The sequence below is a fragment of the Podarcis erhardii genome (genome assembly GCF_964252035.2).
Source record: "Podarcis erhardii genome assembly, chromosome: 1".
NCBI lineage: Eukaryota > Metazoa > Chordata > Lepidosauria > Squamata > Lacertidae > Podarcis > Podarcis erhardii.
The window spans coordinates 131,532,304-131,556,609 of NC_138497.1; the positions used below are offsets into that span (position 1 = coordinate 131,532,304).

General features: G+C 49.8%; 1 protein-coding gene across 2 annotated transcripts in view; it reads left to right on the top strand.

The window, feature by feature from the left end:
* The first annotated feature begins 3,525 nt into the window (after positions 1–3,525).
* NRP2 (neuropilin 2) overlaps positions 3,526–24,306 on the top strand; it is a 231,925-nt gene continuing 211,144 nt past the window's right edge. Inside the window, exon 1 of one of the 2 annotated variants that reach the window (XM_081867265.1) lies at positions 3,526–4,456. In XM_081867265.1, coding sequence (XP_081723391.1) covers positions 4,384–4,456 — 73 coding nt within the window. In that variant the 5' untranslated portion in view covers positions 3,526–4,383. The remainder of the gene's footprint in view (positions 4,457–24,306) is intronic. The other variant, XM_081867264.1, reaches the window with a different exon arrangement.

Genomic DNA, 24,306 nt, shown 5'->3' on the forward strand with positions numbered 1-24,306 from the left:
ATCAATGGATGTCCTTATCACAATAACAAACAAGGTTTTAATTATGTGGCTCATTAGTATTAAATGCTGCTGTGTTACCTTTCGCTTCAAAGGGCAAAGAAACTGATCTGAGTCGCTGCAAGTGAGCCCAAGTCAGGGATGTTCCGTGGAAAGAGATGGACTGTTAAGCAACTCTGAGCTTTGCATCTTTGGGAGGGGATTAAGAGTCTCCTAACAGCTCTCAGCATGGGACGCGGGTGGCGCTGTGGGTTAAAGCACAGAGCCTAGGACTTGCCGATGAGAAGGTTGGCGGTTTGAATCCCCGCCACAGGGTGAGCTCCCATTGCTCGGTCCCTGCTCCTGCCAACCTAGCAGTTCAAAAGCACATCAAAGTGCAAGTAGATAAATAAGTACCACTCTGGCGGGAAGGTAAACGGCGTTTCTGTGCACTGCTCTGGTTCGCCAGAAGCGGTTTAGTCATACTGGTCACATGACCCATCAACGCTGTCTCCAAAAATTTTTATACATCACTTGGGAAGACAGGCGAACTAATACCAGTGTACTGGAAGAAGAAAAGATCACCAGTGTCGAAGCAATGATTCCTCAACATCAATTTCGTTGGAGTGGTCATGTTGTGCGGATACCTGATTATCGCCTTCCAAAGCAATTACTCTATTCTGAACTTAAAAATGGAAAGCGTAATGCTGGTGATCAACAAAAGAGGTTTAAAGACTGCCTCAAGGCAAATCTAAAAAAATGTAGTATAAACACCAACGATTGGGAAACACTGGCCTGCGAGTGCTCCAATTGGAGAACAGCCTTTCCCAAAGGCTTTGAAGACACTCGAACTCAGGATGCAAGGGAGAAATGTGCTAAGAGGAAGGCACACGTGGCAAATCCACACCGTGATCAACTCCTGCCCGGAAACCAATGTCCCCACTGTGGAAGGACGTGTGGATCCAGAATTGGCCCACAGTCACTTACGTACTCATTGTTAAAATTGTGTTTATGGAAGGCAATCTTACGCCCTCCCAGCAGATGTCAAGGCTATAAACAACTATTTTACTTTTAAAAGACAACTGAAGGCGGCCCTGTTTAGGGAGGTTTCTAATGTCTGACACTGTATTGTTTTTAATATTCGGTTGGAAGCCGCCCAGCGTGGCTGGGGAAACCCAGCCAGATGAGCGGGGTATAAATAATAAATTTATTATTATTATTATTATTAGTACTCAGCTACGCGTGATCGCCAAAGAAGAAGACAGATGGTGCCTGTTCACCCCAGGTTATAGGATGATGGGTCGATTCCCACCTCTTGTACCCAGCGCAGCACCCCTTAAGCAGATGTGCAGCCCGGACTTATCCATATTTATTCAGAAGTGAGTCCCACTGAGTTCAACAGAGTTTCTTCCCCAGAAAGGGCATTCAGAATTGCCTGTTTAACCGTTCTGGTTTGTTGTTGTTTAGTCATTTAGTTGTGTCCAACTCTTCGTGACCCCATGCACCAGAGCACGCCATGCACTCCTGCCTCCCGCAGTTTGGTCACTCATGTTGGTAGCTTCGAGAACACTGTCCAGCCATCTCGTCCTCTGTCGTCCCCTTCTCCTTGTGCCCTCCATCTTTCCCAACATCAGGGTCTTTTCCAGGGAGTCTTCTCTTCTCATGAGGTGGCCAAAGTATTGGAGCCTCAGCTTCACGATCTGTCCTTCCAGTGAGCACTCAGGGCTGATTCCTTAAGCACAGGCTGAGTTTTAGCAGGTCCCTCCTAAAGCACAGAGGGACCTGCTAAAACTCAGCCTGCCTGACGTGATCCCTTCAGCACCAGCACTTCACTGACATAGGTGCCTTCAGTGTCAGATGTGGTTATGAGAATCGGCCTCCCAAGTCAAGGATGGGGGCAGGGGGAATCTGTGGTCCTGCAAGGGACTCTCATCAGCTCCAGCCAGCACAGTCAATGGCCCAGGATGATGGGAGTTATAGTCCAACATCATCTGAGGGGGTCACGGGTTCCGTAAAGGTGAACCAGAGCAGCGCATGGAAACACCCGCCGGAGTGGTACCTATTTATCTACTTGCACTTTGACGTGCTTTTGAACTGCTAGGTTGGCAGAAGGGACCGAGCAACGGGAGCTCACCCCGTTGTGGGGATTCGAAACACCGACCTTCTGATCGGCAAGCCCTAGGATCTGTGGTTTAACCCACAGCGCCACCCATGTCCCTTTCATGGGTTCCTTAGTCCTCCTTTAAGTACTACCAGTTATGACTAGGTGTTAATTGCAGGTCAATGGCTCCAAGGATTGTGGAAGGAATGGGAGATAGATAAAGCCACTTCACTGAGACCTAGGCATAAGAATGCACGCATTTCCATATTACACTGAGGTTTTCATGCTAGCTCAGTCGGGAGAGGAGACTCTTAATGTCAGGGTTGCGGGTTTGAGCCTCAAGGAGGGTGGACTCACTAGATCCTCGTCGTCCCTTCCAATTCTATGGTTCCGTTCTGCCTGATGAAGAGCTCTGTGCAACAGGGAAGCCTGTGCAATGTTACCCTTTGGACCAACAGCCTCTTGGTGCGTTGCAGTTTTCTTTACCATGCAGACTCTGTCTCAATCTCTTTATAAGGCTGAGTCTTTACATACTTGGCCTTATCCCAGAGGTAAATTTATTTATTGAGCTGCTGCTGGCAAGTTTTAAGTAAAAACCCTTCTACGGTGTTATAGCAAATAACGTGTCTCCTGCCAGCCTCTTAAGTGTTATTTGTGTGTCTCACTCCGTGTGGGCGGGTGTTTGGAGCTCAAGGCTTCGCATTTTTGCATTCCAGCGCGATCACCTCGCCCCTTCTCTCCCTCCTGCAGCCCCGTTTCCCGGGCGTAAAAAGAATGTGCTCTTAAAAATAATCCTATCTACATAATGACGTGTCATACACAGATCCAAGCCACGATAACCAGGGTAGCCCTGCAAGAATCGCCCAACAGCCGCCGCCAATATAAAGCTACCTACGCAGCGCAGGATGCTGTATGTAGTGTGTGTGTTTGTGTGCAAAGCGAGAGGAGCATTTGCCCTGGACTTGTTGCTTCTGCCAAGGGCGAGGCGCGGGTTGCAGCCGGGAGCGCAGGAGTGGGGGGGGGGGCACTCCAGTTTCTGCCGCCGCCGCCGCCGCTTTGATCTTGCAAGGGAATCCAGAAGAGCTCTGCTGCCTCGGCTCTTCCTCTCCCCACCCTCCCTCTTCCTCTCCTTCTCCTTTTTCGCTGGATCGCGGCCGAGTTGCGAGCGTGGCCCGCTCGGCGTTCCCGGGGCTCTGCCTCCTTCTCCCCCTTCCCCGCTCGGCGCGTCGGGCTTAAATGAGAAACATCGAAGGGGCGGGCCCTGCGAGAGCGTGTAATCGGAGAGCTCTGCCTTTCTGTCTGACATGCACATGCCGCTCGGCCTGAAAAGGCGGCGAGCGAGCCGAGAGGCAGGCAAAGCGAGGCGACAGGGCGCCGGCAACGCTCAGCTCCGGAGGGGGAAAGCCGCGCAAAGCCCAGGAGGAGGAAGAAGGAGCAGCAGCAGCAGCAGGAGCAGCAAGGCGGCGGCGGCTTGGAGCAAAACTCGAGCGCCAGCCCGGGGATTTCTGCATCTGGAAGGCGGCGGCGGCTGGAATAGCAGCAGCAGCAAGCAGCACTTTCTCCTGCCTTCCCGGCGCTGCATCCGGAAAACGCCTCTAGCGTGAAACTGACCCCCACCAGCAGCCCTTGAGCGCAAAGGGGCAGCAGGCGGGCGAGGAGGGACAAGGGACATCGCCGGACTCCGGGGCTTGGGAAGGAGGAGGAGCAGCAACAGCAACAGCAGCATTGGCCAGACCCGTTGCCATCTCGCTCCGGATTGTGTGCGTGTGGACGTCCATCTGAGGCTGAGCCCGGCTGCTGGCGATGCTCAGGCGGCACCTTTCTGTCGGCGGCTCGGCTCGGAGCGTTGGCAGCGCCGCCGCGCTAAAGGGAACGCCACTTTGAAGAACTGGCGCGCTCTCCCTCTCCTGCGTAAAGGCGTGCGCGCCTGCGTCTCCGCCTTGATCCCCAGCGCCGTGTGCCACTCGGGCGGGTGCGCGCGGCTTCCCGAGCAGCTGCCTGCGCCTCCTTCCTCTGGCGAATGTGAGGAGTTTCCCTCCGGCGTCCTGATCCTTTTTGGAAGTGGGTTTTGCGCGCGCGCGTGCGTGTGTGTTTAAATCAGCGAGCGGCGCGCAGGGAGCACCGAAGGGGACTCGAAGTCTTGGCGAAGGGGAGTCTCCGGCTCGGTGTCCCTTCGCAGAGGAAGAGGACGAGAAGGGAGTTGCGAAGGAAACACCTCGATCCCCCCCCCCGCATCCACCCGCGTCGCCGAGCCCACGCCGCTTGGGAGGAATCGCCCTTCTGCCGCCGAACATTTCCTCCCCAAAATGGATACGTTTCCTCTCCTCTGGGCACTTATGCTTCTGCACCTGGTCGGATCCGGAGTCACGGGGCAAGCAGGTAAGGCAAACCAGAGTATTCCCAACGTTCCTGTCAACGATTTCATATTTGAGGGGTGTGGGAGCGAGCGAGCGAGCCCCCTTTGCGCCGCCAAATTTCTCCAGTGGATCTGCTGACACCCACGAACCCAGAACTTCTCCTTCCCCCAGATCCAACTTTCACCTCCAGTAGAGTTGGCTGTAGCGGGGATGGTACGCCTTGCAATAGGCAAGAGGAGGGCTGTTTAGGATTTCCCTTTTATAATGCTGTTGTCACATATGGAATAAATCAAAGGTCTGAAAATACTACAAAGTCTCCTCGACTTGCAATTTTTCCGGGGGCGGAGGCAAGACTCTTTTTCTCCCCCCCACCCCCCGTCACTCCGCTTATGCGGAGCGTAATTCCCCGGAGAGCTGCCCAGAAGAGCTCTCTATCTTTGAGCAGAAAGACATAATAAATCATTTATACGTTTGGGATGCGTTTCGCAGATTCCCCACGTTTTCATCTCTTGCAAATGAAAAGGGGGAACCAGCGGGCTTCCAGAAGTCGGAAAGCTGGTGGCGTTTTCTGAATACAGTTGAGGAGGGGAGTGTAAGAACATCACACCTTTTCCGCCTGGTATCTGACAGCTGCAGTAACTGGGGAAAGTGCTGCTGTCTTCCAGCCCCTACAACACCCGGTCCTGTGGCTTTGCTTACAGGGGGAGAGAGAGGCAGAAAAAACCCGCTGAAGAGAAATCATTATCAGCAAAGCACAGACAAACAGGCAGCAGGACAACCTTGCAAAGTAGGATGTAAACTTTTCTTGGTGGAGCTGACCCCCCCCCCAAAAAAAAACCAACAGGCGGGGGTGGAAGGAGAAATAAGTAAGACAAGGCCATGCAGAGATAAGGAGAGACTGCTTCCCCCAACCCAAACCACAATGAATTATTATTACCAAAAGTAAAATGGTCTTGTTTCTTTAAAAACAAAAACAAAAAACCTCCTCCTCCAGTCTTGTTACTGAAAACGGAGTCTGGAGCTAATCCCCGCTTACTGGCGAAGAGGGCGCACTAAACCCGTCCGCCTTAATTACTCCATCGGAGAGCTGACACTCATTTCCTCCGAATTAGCCACCGAGCAGGCAGTGAAAACTCAGATAAGGCAGATTAGAAGCAAAACAACAGGATTTGGAAGAGGGAGGGAAGACGAGCGAGGCAGTACCAGCCTTGGAGAGGCGCTCAGAAGGCAAGGGAATGATGCTCGTAGCCCGCGCTATCCCTGCAGCTTGGGGCGAGGGGTCGGCATTCCCCGCCGCGCGATTCTTCCAGGCTTGTCTTCTTAGTAGCTAGCCCCGCTCTGTTCATTGGGGCTTCCTGGCGAGTAAGCGTGCTAAGGGATCTCCGCGGCGCTTGCTTGCGCACGGTTACGCGCAAGCAAGCCTCTCCGAGCTCTGTGGGGCTGGCTGGTAAACTGCGCCCACCACGGTGCCAAGCGTAACCTCAGCCGGTCATCCTCGCGCGAATCCTGGCGAGGGATACGCGTGTTTAATTTTGCTTTAAAAAACAAACAGACGAGGAAACCATTTTGCTGGCGAGGAAACTAGGGTATAGTTTGAGCCGGGGATCTCCAGGCCCCGGAAATCAAGTCGTAGGGAGCGGCCCTGAGCATAAGCAGAGTGCCTTTCTCGCAGAGCACCTCGGCCAACGCAACTAGAGGCGGAGAGCGCGCGGCCTCCGCTTTAGAGGCAGGGCTCCTTAAATCGGTTTGAGCCCCGGCCCCTCTCTGAGACAAGGAAGGCATGGCGGAAAACCAGAGAGAAAACACCCCCTAGGCGAGATCTGAACCCATGCTGCAAATCGCAGGCGGCGGCGGTTCCCAAGTGTTAAACTGGACAGCTTTGGCACCCCGTGGGTGTTTGTCTGGCCACAGAAACCCCTGCCAGCATCCAAGGGCGGCGGCAGCCGATTGCAGCAAGGCAAGCGAAGCGTTTTATTGGTGGGTGGGCGGACGCCCTGTTCTAAATGTAAGCTGTATATTATACCCCCCCCTACACACTTATTTTTCTCTTTGTATTTCTGGACGTTCTCCCCCCACCCCACCCCTCACTCGTTTCACGCCTAGCTGGAAAGCCTCTGGCCGGTTCCTTGGCCAGGGCCGCGTGCGTAAAACGCCCGGCGCCGAGCGAGCGCGCTCTTCCCGGGTCTCTCCCGGCGGCGGTGGCGCTTGGTGCGGCGGGCGCAGAGCGTGTTGCCAGCAGCAGCAGATTCTCCCTTTTGGCAAGGCTTGAACCTTGCGGCAGTGCCCGCCTCTCCTCGGCTGGGCGGCGTGTAAACAAATGCATCAAGTCCCGTCAGGAGAAGCTGGCTTTGCCAGGCTGCTCTTGCTTCCTTCCAGCCTCTCTCCCCCCCCCCTCCGCCCTCTCCACGCCAGCCGCTCTACCATCACTCCGCCCCTCGCTTAAAAACAACCCCGCAGCTTTCCTTTGCAAAAACAACGCCTTTAGGAGAAGTTACCAGCTCACTTGCTGAAGGCAGGGTTGCGCACCTCCGCCTCCCCTCGCAGGGCTAGAGAGAGGTTTGCCGGCTTGATCTTTACCCCTGCCAGGGCGAGAGAGAATGGATGGCTGGAATGCCCGCCTGGCCTGCCATGTTTTTTCTCCCTTGTGTGTGGCTAGCTGCAAACTCCGCTCTCGTCGCTGTAAAGACCAGCTACTACAGTATATAGAGAAGGGAGCCTTCTCTATAGATGAATTAAATGATCTATGAAACAGGCGAGATGAGAATGGACTGGCCGAAGAGACCCAGTTGTGGTCCAGGGTGAGGGATGGCTTCATCGCTTTGGTTCCCAAAAAAGGAAAGCATAAAACTGCTTGAAACATCCCCAGGCCTCCACACCCAGCAACCAGCCAACCCAAACAACATCTAGAGGGTAGAGTGTGAAGCATAAGTGTTGGCAGAAGGGTTCAGGGGAGGGAGACTCAGTCCGGATTCTTGTTTCTGCCTTCGGTTATCCCTTAAGGGTGCTCTTAACTTGCTTCAGTGGCTCATTTGTTCAGAGAGTAAACCAGGGCACCAAAGGAATGGAAGGGAGGGAAATAGGCCGGGAGCAGAAAGGGGCTCTGCTCTCCCATTTGGACTGGGCATATGGGGTAAAAGTGATGCGGGATAATGAAACACGCTTCCTTGCTCTTCGGAGCTGTTAGCCCTAGCAATCACCTCGGTTTAGCATGCCTGCCTGAAGTCACCTCTGAAAAGCTGATGTGCACATTCCCAAGAGCTGCTCCAGAGTGGATTTTTGACTCCTGGGGATAAGCAAGGTGGTTTGCCGGGAGCTGTATTTTCCCTTGCAAAACCCCCTCTCCTCTAAGTAGATTATGAGCCATCTCATCGCCACTGTTCTGTGGAATCCCTCCAGGGGATCCGCTTCTCTCCTCTCCTCTCCCCCCACCCCCACCCCGCCAGATGATTTAAGTGAAAACGGCAGGGGAAGCAGAAACATGTGATTGAAGTAATGGAGGCGGGGGGGGGGCGAAGAAAAGGGGAAGCGGTAGTAAAATACAAGCTTGTCCCTGGATTCCTGGCACTCGAGCTGTGCTGCGGAGACGGCTCCTGTCTTGGAGACTGCAGTGGAACCTCTGTTTGGCAGCCACCAGGAACCTAGCAAGCCACTTTCCCAGAGGCCCAGCACACACAGGCAGGCTGAAGTAAGGGGGTGGGGAGGGCTGGGGGTGTCAGGTGAAGATTTGCAGGCAGTAGTAGTACCCTTGCCTCCCTGCCCAGCTGTTGAGCCCTGGAGAGTACCCATTTAGGCAGAGCGCAACAGCTGCCGAGCATGGAGGAGCCTCATCGGAGCTGCCTGCCCCCTTCCTGCTTGGCTCTCTGGGGCAGGCCCCAGAGCTCTTCGTGGACAAGATCTGTAAGCATGTGCCGGGCAAGCGTGGCTGGCGAGAACTGGAAAGTGCGGCAAGGGGTATCTTGGCGGGTTAATCTGCCACGGCACAAACTTGCTTTCGGCAAGTCAGGTGTTGCTTGTCGGTTCCATGTTGTGCCCTGTGAACCTCAACAAAAGATTGAGGCCTATATTTTATTGGATTCACGGAATCGTAGAATTGTCAGAGACCCCGAGGCTCATCTAGTCCAACCCCCTGCAATGCCGGAATCTCGACACGCCGTCCCCCCACCCGATTTGAAACCTTACTGGACCTTCTTAGCTTTGCAAATAAAAACGTAATTGCATACCAAAAAATGTGATTTTTCTGGGTTTTGAGCATGTAGATGGCTTGCTAGGGCTGCCTTCAGCAGATGTACCTGCTTATGGCTCACTGCGGGTTGCAGAGATGTGTGGGGGGTAGGGGGAGAAGGTGAGGTTGCTGAATGGAGGCTCAGGATTGGCCGAAGCAGCCTTTGGAGTCCCTCCCAGCGCTTATGATTCTGTGAATAAGAAGCATCTCCGTTTGGGCTCTGCAGCTGTGGTGTTCAGAGAGCCCTCTCTGGCGCACGTGGAGAGATTTGCTGGCAGAACTGCAGGTGTCAGGATTCCGTCCCCCGCCGCAGTGCAATGATGTAACTTTTTCTCCCAGCAGCTCTGGGGGGATTTTCTGTATGCTTAAGTTCCAGCTAACGCTTGATGCAAACCAAATGGTGTTGCAAACAAGAGTTAGGGAGAGGTGTAAAAACAGGTGGCTTGGGTTCTTCGCGGCGGCTGCTGGAGAAGACTGCAGCTGACTTTGCTTCCCACGTTGTTCGTGGGCCGAAATGTATCAGCGCATAAAGACTGGCGTGTGGTTCCAGGGGTTTTATTGTGGTTAGTCCAGTCCTTGTGACTGACTCTCCTTTCAGGCAGGGAGGGCTGCTGTCCCTGTTTGTAGCAAAGAACAATCTCTTTTTACCACTTGGCATTGATTTGCTTAGGCCGCTGAAGCGGAAACAAAACCCAGGCAATCCATAAAAATTCTATTAAGACAAAGATTACCCACCCAAACAAAATACAAGAACACGGGTAAGACAAATCAGCTCAGAGTCCCTAAGTGGTACCTTCTAATGGGCTTCCCATACAGGATTGAGGTTTATTATGGCTATGGGAGCTGTAAAGGGTTGGAACAGCAAAGGTGGACCAGTTGGAATGCAGGAAAGAAGACTAGCGATTCATCACCCGCAGCAGCTGAGCTGAGAGTTCTAACATCATATAAGAAGGATTTCTTAATTTTAATAAGATGGGGGTGTCCTGTGCGAATGTGCCTGGGTAGCATCTGTGTTTGCTGTCCGAAGTTATTGCTGGCTTGTTTGCAGCCTACGAAATGCTGCTGCTGCTTTTGGGGAAACTTTCCTTGCACCAATTTTGATTGGACTGCCTAGTCCTCAAGGTTTCAGAGATAAATTAGATGCTGCTGGCAAACAGATGTGAAAGCTTTCAGATTCCAGTATGCAAGTAAAAACAAAAGAAGCCTGCCGCCTTTAGGTTTCCGAACTTTCGGCTTCGTAGATTAGAAGACATATTAAGACTTTTCAAGGACTGCTGCAAGATTTCTCCCCCGCCCCCCAGTGGAGCTTCAGATCAAGAATCTGTGCAACATGTCCACCAACTGTAGTTTAGCATCTGCCGTGTTTGTGAAAATGATATGCAGATTGCATTAATTAGATGTAACGATGGTGTGCGGCTCTCCGGCTCACGATATGTTTTCACCACGGCCTTCGGTTCTGCTCAGCAAATTCCCAGCCCTGGCTTTCTGTGTAAATGTAAGGGGTGCTTAGGAACCCAAGGAATGGGGGCCGATGTATCGCAAAAGGAAACTCCCTCATTCTTGGAGCTGAACCGTTCTCGATCTCTCGCCACCCTCAGGAACAATTTCAGTTGCAAATGAACCTCTGCCTGTTGTTGCTTTTCCCACGTGAGGAGGAAATTGTGACTAATGCTTCATTTCAGCTGATTGATTTCTCCTTAATACCGGCATAAAGTTAATAGAGGGGAGCAGAGCTGTGATTAAGCTATATCGCCCCAGCCGCTTGACTTAGTTTGATTGAATCTCTGTTCTTTACAAATATAATCAAAGAGTCCCGAAACTTGCTTTGGATGAGCAAAGCTGTTAATGATAAAGGAGGAGGAGGAGGAGGAGGAAGGGAGCAGCTTGTAGGCCAACCTGGTGTAATACGGTAGACATCAGTGGAACTACTCCTGTGTAAAAGTTACTCGGCAAGGGTGCACATTCAAGGTAACTGGATGTGGTTGAGGATTATATCCTTTAAGGCAGTGCATTCACTCTTTCGGACTTGCACGGGGGTAGTTTTAGGTGGGATCCCCAGCTATTTTTCAGTGCCCGTAAATCTAATACGGTTCTTTATTTGTGAATACAGAATTGGCAGGGTAGCGATGTCAACTCCTGTGTGGCTCAGCTAGAACTGTAAGTAAAAGGGGAGTCAGTAAAGAGTTGATTTGCCAAGGCGGGGGCGGGGGCAGGGTAACGCTTCAAAGTCGTCCTCCCTGCTTAAGCAAATGTGAAAACTCATAACCCAGGAGAATAGCACGCTTATTTATTTGATTAATTTAATTTAAATATTTATAAATCCACACACTTATAAAGCGTTGCACACACACATGCACAGTATGTATATGTATATGTATATATGTATATGTATATGTATATGTATATGTATATGCCTGTGTCTGTGTCTATGTATATGTATATGTCTATAGGCACCTTTCACCCTACAAGCTAGGCATTGGAGGTCCTTTGTTGCTAGTGGAGATTTGTCTTTGCAGCAATTTGCGTTTAGTGTTTATTGAAAGCGGTCTGATTGATAGCCTTGGAAGGTGAAGCCCAACCCCCCCCCCCCCCGCCTGCTGCTCCTTCCCTCCCCTGCTTCTTTCTGCTCTCTTCAGAAGGAAGTCGGTGGCTTTCTTTTATTGCCCTGGTCCTGACCCAGGCAGACCACATCTGAAGGCTGTGATGGTGGGAGTTTTGTCTCCAGGGCTGCTTATCCCTTGCCCTTTTGGCTCACGCTTCCAATGTAGCTCTCGTAGCAAAGAGGCCATCTGCTGGTTTAGGCATCGGGTGCAGACTCGGAGGAGTTTTCAGTTCGGGGAGATTGCCTGTGCTGTGCTGGCCTTCAGGCTCCAGAACTTGAGCCCGGACTACTCAATTTACTGAGGATAAAGAAACATCTCGTAACTCGGAAGCTCCTTGCCTTTAGAAAAGCATATGACCTACATTAAATCCACAAGGGAAGCAAGGAGCAGGGTGTGTGACGGCCTGGTCCTGTCCCTGTTGCGTCTCCGATTACTACAATTTGAAGAGATGAAAAGCTACCATTTGGCCAACCCCCTTGTTACAAGGCAAGCCCACATGGCCACCTGTGGCTCTGAATCTCAACCCTGCAGCGTGCTCCGGCCAAGAGAGGAGAAAGTGTGCTGGAGAAAAGAGACTAAAGGGCAGAAAAATGTTTTTATGACATAGCCGTGTGCTGCAATGGGAAAGCAAAAACGAAGCCCTGTTCTGCAGCCCTAAAGGTAAAGGGACCCCTGACCATAAGGTCCAGTCATGGCCGACTCTGGGGTTGCAGTGCTCATCTCGCTTTATTGGCCGAGGGAGCCGGCGTACAGCTTCTGGGTCATCTGGCCAGAATGACTAAGCCGCTTCTGGTGAACCAGAGCAGCACACCGAAACGCCGTTTACCTTCCCACCGGAGTGGTACCTATTTATCTACTTGCACTTTGATGTGCTTTTGAACTGCTAGGTTGGCAGGAGCTGCAGGCCTAGTCACACATTCATTTGTGGGGAGCGAGGCTGTGGTTTTAATCTCACCACTGCTGTTGGGTCATAATATTCCTGCAACAGCAGCATGTGAGGTGCAGTTTCTGGCAGAGAAATTCACACTCGCAAGCACTCTGGTGTAGGACTGTTCCAATTGCACAGCACTGCGATGTATGAGAAGGTGTAGGCAGCCATGTTTGTTGAAGGAGGAGGACCAAGCGCTGAAGGCCAGGCCAATAATGTGGCCCGACTTGACTGTCAGCACAGATATCTCTGAGTGATGTAACTTGGGGAAGTTCCTTCCCTACTCCAGTTATTCCCCCAGAATGACCAAAAATGCTCAAAACATACTTTTTTTTTATTCCACTGGTTAAATTTGTAGACCACCCTTCACAGCATCAGAGTGATGCTCTTCCATCAATATCAAAACACACACAACAGATACAGTGGTACCTCGGGTTAAGTACTTAATTCGTCCCAGAGGTCTGTTCTTAACCTGAAACTGTTCTTAACCTGAAGCACCACTTTAGCTAATGGGGCTTCCTGCTGCCACCGCGCCACCGGAGCACGATTTCTGTTCTCATCCTGAAGCAAAGTTCTTAACCCAAGGTAATATTTATGGGTTAGCGGAGTCTGTAACCTGAAGCGTATGTAACCCGAGGTACCACTGTATATCAAATGCACAACAGCAATTAAAATAATCAGTTAGTGAAACTACCAATAGGACCAACAGCATGAGAGCACTTAACAGCAGTGGGTGGTCTTACTGATTTGCTACAGATGACTGGGAGAATGAGATTGATGGGTTTCCGCCAGCAAATGAAAAGAAAGTTTCCATCATCCATTCTGCCATTTTGGACTTTAGATACAGTGACAATTCCATAGTTGTGGGGCCACAACAAAGAAGGCTCTTGAACACATCGCTATGTAGCAGCCTGAGACCACTGACGGGACAACAATAAGAGTTGTCCCTACTGGCCACGTGACCCAGAATGGATGGTAGGGGAGAAAGTGCTTCACCGAATACCTGGAAGCCCGGGCCGTGCAGGACTTTAAATACCAACGCTTAATTTGGGCCTGGGACATGGGTGGCACTGTGGGTTAAACCACTGAGCCTAGGGCTTGCCGATCAGAAGGTCGGCGGTTCGAATCTCCGCAATGGGGTGCGCTCCTGTTGCTCGGCCCCTGCTCCTGCAAACCTAGCAGTTCAAAAGCACGTCAAAGTGCAAGTAGATAAATAGGTATCTGGTGGAAAGGTAAATGGCATTGCCATGCGCTGCTCTGGTTCGCCAGAAGCGGCTTAGTCATGCTGGCCACATGACCCAGAAGCTGTACGCCGGCTCCCTCGGCCAATAAAGTGAGATGAGCGCCACAACCCCAGAGTCGGCCATGACTGGACCTAATGCTCAGGGGTCCCTTTATCCTTTTAACTTTTTAGTATATTGCCCACCAGTAAAGCTCCTGCAAGAGCTGCAAGGTGTTATATGACTGCATGTAGATGCACCAGGCAATAACTGAGTGTTTGGCGCTAGCTGCAATCTCCAGACTGCCTTCAAGGGTAGCTGAACATTCAGCGTTGCAGTAATTTAAACATGAGACTTAATCTGGCAAATATTTGTGATCCTGGAAGGCCGTAGCTGGTAACAGGCATTCCTCACTTCTAAGGCCCCTTCTGCTTTACTAACCATGCTGGATCCAGGACTCAGACTACAGACCTGCTTCTTTGGGATGAGTGCAACTGTGTCCAGAACAGACCACAAGCAAATTCCCTCTTGTCACGATCAAGCGTCAGTTTATTGGCCTGTAGAGCTGGTGTCATAGGGATGGCACTGAGCTCCAAATCCATGGATGGCCACAGCATTGGACAGAAGAGAACCCTATGAGACCCCAAGCAAGATTGCTAGGACACCGGACAGGAGTCACACGATGCTGGAACCAGCCCTCCAGGGAGCAGTGGGACTATCACAGGAGGATCCTGTGGTCAGTGGTATGAAAAGCTGCTGAGAAGAATAAGCAGGATTGTATCCCGCTCCTCTCTGTCCCAAGATAGGTCATCGGCCACAGTGACCAAAGCTGTTCTGGTCCCCAAACCAGACCTGAAGACAGACTGAAATGGGTCCAGATAATCAACTTAATCCAAACACACCTTGAATAACAAAAGAGGGTGTTGGCTGGTGGATGGCTATGACAATCGTTAAGAGTCCATGGAGGTTCCTCTTAAGGAAAAGGACCACCACCACCACCTCTTTGAAGGTAGGAAGAAACACCCTCTGCCATAATGAGGCATTTATCACCCCCTGGGCACACTCAACATTCCCCAACAGCTAGTTTTGAGGAGAAGAAGAAGAAGAAGAAGAAGAGGAGGAGGAGGGGGGAGTTTGGATTTGATATCCCGCTTTATCACTACCCGAAGGAGTCTCAAAACGGCTAACATTCTCCTTTCCCTTCCTCCCCCACAACAAACAGGTGAGTGGGGCTAAGAGACTTCAGAGAAGTGTGACTGGCCCAAGGTCACCCAGCAGCTGCATGTGGAGGAGCGGGGAAGCGAACCTGGTTCACCAGATTACGATGCTACCGCTCTTAACCACTACACCACATTGGCATGCAAGGTTCAGGGGAGCACGTAGTAGGGTGGAACTCTCCAAGCATCTTCTCAACATCCTGGGAACGCAGTAGCCGAAAGTGACCCTATACCACGTGACCAGGCAGTGCCCTTGACATTTCGCTAGGACCTGGACTAATTGTAGCATCAATATCAATACCGAAGGTGAGTGACAAGACAGAGGAGGGAAGGGGAACTGACTAAAAACATCGCATGACCTCACCACAAGCAGGGAAGCTGTACAGTGCCAGTGCATCTTGCCCTGATGCATCTTGGAAGAGAGAACATCCCACTTCCAAGGGGCTACCACTGAAAAGGCCCTCACACATGCCAGTGCCCTGCAAGTCACATTTGGGTGGTGTCACTAGGAAAAAGCCCCCCTACCCCGGCTGATCTTAGCACTCAGGCAGGTTGGTTATGGGAGAAGGTCCTCCAACAGAGCTTAAATTGATGATAAAGTGTGGACAAGACATCACACACAAACTCCTCGCTGCCTTATGTGAAGTCTGGAGCGCCTCAGAAACAGCCAGCCAGCTTTATTGAATTTCCAATTTTGAAATGGGAAGTTGTTCAGGACAATGTCCTCCATTGGCGACGTAAATGTGTTAATTCAGTAGCTGTATCCCATCTGGCTGTCACTCTGTTGGGAGCAGGGCGCTGTGGGTTAAACCACAGAGCCTAGGACTTGCCGATCAGAAGGTCGGCGGTTCGAATCCCCGCGATGGGGTGAGCTCCCGTTGATCGGTCCCTGCTCCTGCCAACCTAGCAGTTCAAAAGCACGTCAAAGTGCAAGTAGATAAATAGGTACCGTTGCGGCGGGAAGGTAAACGGCGTTTCCATGCACTGCTCTGGTTCGCCAGAAGCAGCTTAGTCATGCTGGCCACATGACCAAGAAGCTATACGCCGGCTCCCTTGGCCAATAAAGCGAGATGAACACCGCAACCCCAGAGTCAGTCTCAACTGGACCTAATGGTCAAGGGTCCCTTTACCTTATTATATGAATCAGGTCTGGTGGTCCCTGTGCCCCATTCCCCATTTTGTTTCATTCAAATAGGAGGCAAGGGAGGAGGGTATGTTTGTATTTGAGACCAGGCAGGCTTTGAATCCTATGGCCTTGTTAGGTGGCTTCAGCAATAATCCTTCTCTTTCAGCCTCGGTTCCCCATCTATCATATGGGAATAATAATGGCTAGTCTTGCTGAAATGCATGGGGTATGGAAGGGAGTGATAACGCTGATGCATTTTGCACAGTAAAAACGTTACATCGGATGATGATTATTAATAACTAGAAACCAATGGCTGGTTGGAATCAATACATGAAATTCTGCACTCCTTTATTTCCTCCACATCCCGTCTTTAACCAGCGCTCTGTTCAGCAGTCTTGTTGCTGTGTATAAATAGCTGCTTCTTTGTGTCGGGTGGAGAAGAATGAGACATCTGCATTCTAACCCACCTCCCACCAAACCCCCAGAGGCAAAATCTGGAGTATGAGACTCTTAATCTCCTTTTTATAGTTTATTTTTGGGTTCTCGAGTTTACAAACAATCACAAAGGAATAATCAATACAGTGGTACCTCGCAAGACGAATGCCTCGCAAGACGAAAAACGTGCAAGACGAAAGAGTTTTCCGTTTTTTGAGTCGTTCCGCAAGACGAAACGTATTGCAAGTTCTTGCGAGTTTGTTTCCTTTTTCTTAAAGCCGCTAAGCCGCTAAGCCGTTAATAGCCGCTAATCCGCTAATAGCCGCTAAGCCGCTAATAGCCGTGCTTCGCAAGACGAAAAAACCGCAAGACGAAGAGACTCGCGGAACAGATTGATTTCGTCTTGCGAGGCACCACTATAAATTCCCTCCTCCACTCATCTAAACCTTTCCTCCTGCATCTCATCTGTTACTTCAGTTCTATCAAATCTTTAATTAATCTATAAATGAGACTCTTAATCTCAGGGGCATGGGTCCGAGCCACACATCGGACGAAAAATTCCTGTATTGCAGGGGTTGGACTAGATGATTCTAATGGTCCCTTCCAGTTCTATAAGCCTGTGATTCTGCACCCAATGTACATCCCTGAATTCCTGAGAGGGCAGCCCCCAATTAGTATATTATTGTTGCTCTGCAAATTCTCACCAAACTATTTAACCAGCAGTAAATTGTAATGTGGGAAGTTGGATTTTTCCAAATTCAGACATGCCTATTAGATTTTTTTTGGGGGGGGGGGATATTAACTTTTTAGTGATGTTTCAAGGATGGAGTCCTTGATATTGTTGGATATGCACCTGTAAGGTGATTGAGTTTCCCAAATATTGAGGATTCTCTGGTCTCAGAAATGCCCAATGTCTTTCTGAAGAAGGATGGGAGAAATTCAGAAACTGTTGACTCTTTAAAAAAAGGAGGGGCGGCAAAAGTTGAGAAGCTGTTAATAATGCAATCCCAGAAGGCCCAAACCTATTACTATATAATTCCAAGAAATTGGAATGTATATATTAGAAAACGCACAGCTCCCTCGTGCTGTTTCCCTTGAGTCCTCCTCTCTCCCATTCCAACCCTGCAGTTAAGCAACATTTATAAGCACAACACATTACTGCATGAAAGGCTCAGTATATTTTACAAGAACAAATGTAAACATTCCCAGCAAATCTACTTCAAGTAGCTTTCTTTGCCAAGTGCCGCTGCCTCACTGTGGGAATGAGTGAATAGTTACATTTAAATAAATAGGAAACCAAAAGGAAGCAGTCCTCGCTTCCTTTGCTTGCCAGCACACGGTGTGTAAGGCAGGAAACAGTTGGGAGCCTGTTTGGTGGTGCAATGAGGATGTGATTCAAAACCAATCGGCTTGGAATAAAGTTCCATTGAAATCAGCGTGACTTTTTAGGGTAGTCTTGTCGGTCATGGCAGAATCACAGTGCACACCTAAGGATGTTTGAAGCATTGGCAAATGCAACGAGATTTTTGCTCTACTTAAGTCTGTAAGCAGAGGTTGGATGGTCAACGGTCATGGACGATCTAGTTGAGATTTCTGCAGTCCATTCCAACTCAGTTCTGTTACAACTCAGTTCTTGCTACATGGTTACCTCGGAAGCTGAACGTAATCCGTTCCGGAAGCATGTTTGACTTCCGAAACATTCCATTTCCAAGGCAATCGGAAGAGCCGATCAGAAGCCTCTTGTCTGCCACGCTGGATATTCAGCTTCCGAAAAACGTTTGAAAACGGGAACACTCACTTATGGGTTTTCTACGTTTGGGAGCCGAAACATTCGGCAACAGAGACGATCGAAAACCGAGGTTTGACTGTAGAACAGAATGGAGACAATCTCTTTGCAAAATACAGCAAGGATCTTTGCCCAGTGAAAGCAGAATTATGTCTAGAACTCATAGAATTGCAGGCTTACGTTATTGTTTTGCAGCTGGTCATATTCCATTAAAGGTAAAGGGACTCCTGACCGTTAGGTCCAGTCGTGGACGACTCTGGGGTTGCGGTGCTCATCTCGCTTTATTGGCCAAGGGAGCTGGCGTACAGCTTCTGGGTCATGTAGCCAGCATGACTAAGCCGCTTCTGGCGAACCAGAGCAGCGCACAGAAACGCTGTTTACCTTCCCGCCAGAGCTGTACCTATTTATCTACTTGCACTGATGTGCTTTCGAACTGCTAGGGTGGCAGGAGCATGTTCCATTAGGAAGAGGCAAAGTTTATGAACGTTGCAAACCTAGACGAGCAGAGGAGAGGTTAGCAGCCTTAGGTTATTGATGACTGGAGAGAGAGAAGAGGAGTCCTGGGTGGAATTCTTGACTAGATAGGAACAGGAAGTGGAATTGCTTCAGTTTGCTATCTGCTGTCTCATCACGTGGTACCTTATTAATGAAATCACTTCCCATGTTCAACTGTGAGTCATCTGGTTTTCAGTCATCTGTGGGCTGGTGAATGTGGGGCTTCCTGTTTTGTCTTCCTTCTGAACTGTGGCCCTCTTTCTAACCCACTGCTATGCCATTTTTTTTTCTTGGGCCCCTGCCAGTCTCCTGTTATTTGAAATAAAGGGGGGGAGGTATTGACCTAGTGCTGGATCTGGTAATTAAATCCTAATCCTGTTTATATCGGTCGGGCTCCATCATCAAAGAAATGAGTGCGATATCCGAGATACTGTAATGTGACTTCGCTACATAATCTAGCAGGAGATAAAGATAAATTGTGACAAGGAGGAAGCCCTGACTTCACCACAGATGGCTTTGGTAATTAGCAAAGCAGAGTAAGAAAACATGCTGGAGGTAGATAAATTTATGTCAAAATCTGGTGTGTTTGAAAGCTTTCCTCCATTATGAAAGCCTGTCTCAGCTCCCCAAAGGGATGTAAGATGAGAAGAGGAAAGAGTTTTAAATAGACAATAATATGGTAATGTACATCAAGAGAAAAATGCCTTCTGCAATTTTATATAAGTAAAAAAAAAACCTTTAAAAAAATGAGGTAAACAGTTCAGCTGCCAATTTGTATGTAGTCAAGCAAACAGTTAGGACATCAGTTTAAGGCAGCCCGTTGGAGATGAAGGATAAAAATCAGGTGTTTGGACACAACTGGGTGTTTTTGTCATCTCCCTGGACTAGTTAGAAAAAGGAAGGGGAGGGTGGAAAACTGGGTGTCCACAGCAGAGATATTGTTTATGCAGCTCTGAGCAATGTGCACTCATAAAGACTTCGAAATGTTTTGCTAAAAGCTAGTATTTTTAGAAGTGGCTCCACTAAATCTAGCAGAACATATTGCTGCAGAGAGGCAGGCAGGCCTGCAGCAAATATTTTGTACACACTAACTGGTAAGTTTGGTTCTGTGGCTTCCGAAATCCTGGTACGGAGGGGATTTGCTTTTTTAAAAAAATTGGAAATGAGGAATCGCAACAGGAAATGGACAGCTGTCGGAAGCACCGTTGAAACAACCTAGCCTGCCTTTAATTAAGAATGTTAATCAACTTTATTAAGTCAGCGATATTTGCTTTGTTAACTTCCCTGGAGTAGGGATAGTTGCAAAAGCAAGGAGACGGAATTCCCCATATGGTTTAAAATGGATTTGGCCCTGATTCGGAAACTCCTGATAGTGCCTTTTGTTTAGACTTGTCACCTTCCTTGTACCCCAGAAACTCTGTCCACGCTTGAACAGCTCTTTGAATAGCTGGCAAATATGCTTTTTTAAAGGTGTCCAGGCTTCCACAGGCGAGCATAACCAGTGTTTTTTTTCCTGGGAGTCCCCATGGGTAGGCAGTGCCGGTACCCCCCCCCCAAAAAAAATAATGTTAAAGATGTGGCACTTACTGTAATAACTATCCCCCAAAACAGTGTTTCCCAACCTTGGGCCTCCAGCTGTTTTTGGACTACAACTCCCATCATCCCTAGCTAGCAAGATCAGTGGTCAGGGATGATGGGAATTGTAGTTCAAAAACAGCTGGAGGCCCAAGGTTGGGAAACACTGCCCCAAAACACTTGTAGGACCTGAGAGAGTTGGATTTGCCTGCATAAATTTCTCATTGGAAATAAGTGAATTTTTAAAGAAGTGCTTTAACTGTGACTGTCTTGCGCCCCAGTTTCATAAGGTGTGCATAATAAAAGTTGTGTAGGAAAAACAGCATCACTCAATGCGTTTCTCAGGGAAGGCGCCTTAATACTGGAAACCGCTGCTAGAGTTTTGCCACAGGAGTGCCTTTTAGGAGAGATGGACGTAGGCAGCTGCCTTATAACCCCTGAGTGGATTATGCATGTTAAACCCTTTTCTGTATTATATTTACAACATGTTTAAGATACGGGAGTGAGTTTTCTCACACCCACACACCCACGTGGCATTGGAACAGCTCTCAGTGGCAGCCCCATCTGGTCAGCAGTAGGCAAGGAAGAGTGAAGGAGCTCATGGAAGCCTCCTGCACAACAGTAAACTACTTCCGAGTAGACATGGCTGGGATTGTGCTGTAATTCGGCCTTTTCTCGTCGTGAATGGGAGTGTCGATACACAAAAGAGCTGTGTAGATTTTGCTCCCATATTTTGTCAGGCATTGCCTGTGCACTTTCAGCTTTTGCAGGGCTAGACACTTGCACTCTCTCTCAAAACTTTTTTTTTTTTAAAGAAAACCTTGCTATTACAGTGGTACCTCAGATTAAGTACTTAATTCCTTCCGGAGGTCCGTACTTAACCTGAAACTGTTCTTAACCTGAAGCACCACTTCAGCTAATGGGGCCTCCTGCTGCCGGAGCACGATTTCTGTTCTCATCCTGAAGCAAAGTTCTTAAACCGAAGCACGACTTCTGGGTTAGCAGAGTCTTTAACCTGAAGCGTATGTAACCTGAGGTACCACTGTATAGATGAATTCCACATACAGTGGTACCCCGCAAGACGAACGCCTTGGAAGACGAAAAACTCGTTGGACGAAGGAGTTTTTCGTTTTCTTCGCAAGACGCATTTCCCTATGGGCTTGCTTCGCAAAACGAAGCTTGCCCCGCAAGCTCCGGGGATAGCGGGGAAGCGCAGCGTGTCTTCCCCGCTGTCCCCGGACCTCTTTTGAAGCAAGGGGCGGTGGGGAGAAGATCACTTCTCCCCGTTGCCAGCCCCGCAATCTCTGGGGACAGAGGGGAAGGTGTGCGCGCCTTCCCCTCTGTCCCTGGACCCCTTTTGAACCAAGGGGCGGCAACGGGGAGAAGCGATCTTCTCCCCTCCACCCCTTGCTTCAAAAGAGGGGACAGAGGGGAAGGCGTCCCCGGACCCCTTTTGAACCAAGGGGCGGCAACGGGGAGAAGCGATCTTCTCCCCTCCACCCCTTGCTTCAAAAGAGGGGACAGAGGGGAAGGCGTCCCCGGACCCCTTTTGAACCAAGGGGCGGCAACGGGGAGAAGCGATTCTCCCCGCTGCCCCTTCCCTTGCTTTAAAACAGGTCGGGGGACAGAGGGGAAGGCGCACGGCGCTTCCCCTCTGTCCCCGGACGGTCTCCATAGGAACGCATTGATTGATTTTCAATGCATTCCTATGGGAAACCGTGCTTCGCAAGACGAAAAAATCGCAAGAAGAAAAAACTTGCGGAACGAATTAATTTCGTCTTGCGAGGCACCACTGTAATTCTACCACCGTGTGCTTTGGGAGTGTGGCTAAGGCCATAGGGATATTATAGATCAACCTCAAGACTTCACCCAGAAGCCACATCCCTCTCTAGAAGACAGCCATTGTGTCCGCGTACATAAATTAAAGAAATGAATAAGAATAAGGAGGAATTTGCTTTGGTTTCCTAACAGGATTCCAGAGCAGTTGAGTTTCAGGACACAGTGGCCTTGTTCCGCCAATAGCCTTAGAGGATAAAGCATCCTTCATAGGGTTTAGGAAGCTGTCAGGTTCAGATAAGCCTGGGATCCTATCCTGTGGGACCCCCAGTAGTATTAATAAGGAAAAATTAATTTTTAACAACTGGGATGGCTGCCAAATCATGTGACCTTTAGGCAGACCAGCTGCGGTATGAAAACAAATTGCAGATCTCTAAGAACCAGGGGGTGGGAATGCAGGGGGTTTGGGGGGGGGATGGAGAAGGATCCCATCTCAAAGCAGACAATTTATCTCTTATGATGGAGGATGGGTGCAGTTTTGTCCTAAAGAAGAGAGAGAGAGAGAGAGAGAGAGAGAGAGGAAAAACACCACCAACAAACTGGAAATCTGCTAAATCCTCTCTTTCTCTCCCCGCTCAGTGATGTGCAGTTTCCGATACAAGTGTTCCATCCCCCTTGAGGTCCCAGATTACAGTAGTCTAATCCGGAAAGTGTGGCTCGATGACAGCCAAGGCACGCCCAAGGGAGAGAGGGGGCAATAACAAATTTCAGTTTTCCCCTCACCCTCGCCGCAGCCCTTTGACACTTCTAATTAATATACTTGCAAGCCAAAGGAGAATTGGGTTCTTTGCAAAAGCAACATCAACCCTCAAAAACAACTTTTTTTAAAAAAACAACAGCAACAACTCTCCTTTCCCCACATCCTGGATTCCTGCTAGCCATGATCGGCTATTGTAAATCACTGCAGCTCCTGTCATGGTTTTAATACTGGCGCTTAGCAGAAGCACAAATTCTTCTAGTCACCATGTTGTAAAATAAAGGGCAGAGACCCTTTGAAGTCAAAGTCAAATCGAACCCTCAAAGGACCGGCTCCAATGTCCTTGTGCTTCTTGATGTGTAATTACAGACAGAAAAACCACACACACACACACACCCGAGTGAGGTAGGAGTTTGCCTTAATCAAGTCTTCCGGAATGGGCTGGCATATATCAGTGTATACTTTCAAATACAAGGTTCTTATCCTGTTTTTGTTTCCCCTCTATCAAAGTCTCTCCCGGTGCGGGAGACGTTTTTTTCTCTGAATCGTGAACTCTCAGCATCATGCTCTTACAATGGTTTCCTCCCCTAACACTTTATGATCCTTCAAAACTGCTTATCTCCAAGCTCAGATAAGAGGCTGGCCCACATATTGGGTAAGTGGGACAAGGGGCGCTGTCTTGGGCCCAACACACTGTGGGTGCCCAATGTCTGCAAGCACTGCGCCGCACTGTAATGACATCGCGAGGGCACAGCGCACATGCTCTGATGCTGCAGCTAAACTGGGGCCTGCACCTCCACTGTTGGTCCCCCATGGTGGAGGTGCAGGCCCCAATCTAGTTGAGCCCACAGCAATAAAATGGGGGTGCCTGGGCCCCCAGGGCCCCCTGGAGGTGGTACCGGTAAGTGGGAATCTTGGCCCTTGTCCCAGACTCATCGTCAGCCGGGTGGCACTGCTGCCCTTACCATCCGTTACATTTCCAGGATCCGTTGCCAGTATGGGGGGGGGTGCAAGGGAAAGAAAGGTTCTCTGTGGTTGCTAGGAAACTACGATAGACAAGCCAGTTCTCCAGCTTTGATCACCAAACTCCTGATTTTTAGGTGAAACCGCTGCCCTCCCCTTCTATCTTCCATTTTCTTGCAGGGCCTAGGCCAGGGCATTTTGCTGCCTGAGGTGGAGCAGAAAATGGTGGCCCCCCCAACCCTAATCCAAGGTGCAAAGTACCCATGGTGCGTCAAGTGATTTTGGCACCCGAGACACCAAATCATATAAAAAAATCTCCCCTTCCCTGGCGGTAAAAACGCAATAAGGACAACTGTTATTTCTAAAATTTGCAGTTCTTTCACGATGTCCAAAATCAAGTTGCTTCCTCGCTCCGCCTAATGGGAGGGCTGGCCCCGATTTCTTGGCACGCTTGCCATTGTCTGCGGACATGACCTCCTGCCGAAGATTGCCAAAGGGTTTGGACTAGGACCTGAACATTTAGGCAGACTGTGAGCTAAGCGATTGGGAGGAGCGATGGTGCTCTGGCCAGAACTCAGGCTTTTGGTGGTGTCGAGGTTCTGGGCCCAAGGCCACTTTTGTAATATTTTGAAACATTTCTGGCTCTTGAGGAAAAGGCCTAGGATGGGGTTAGCCAAAGTGGTGGCGTCCAGACGTTGATGGATTCCAACACTCCTCAGCGCCAGCCGATCCTATGCTCCCAATGCTGTGACCACACCATACTGAACTC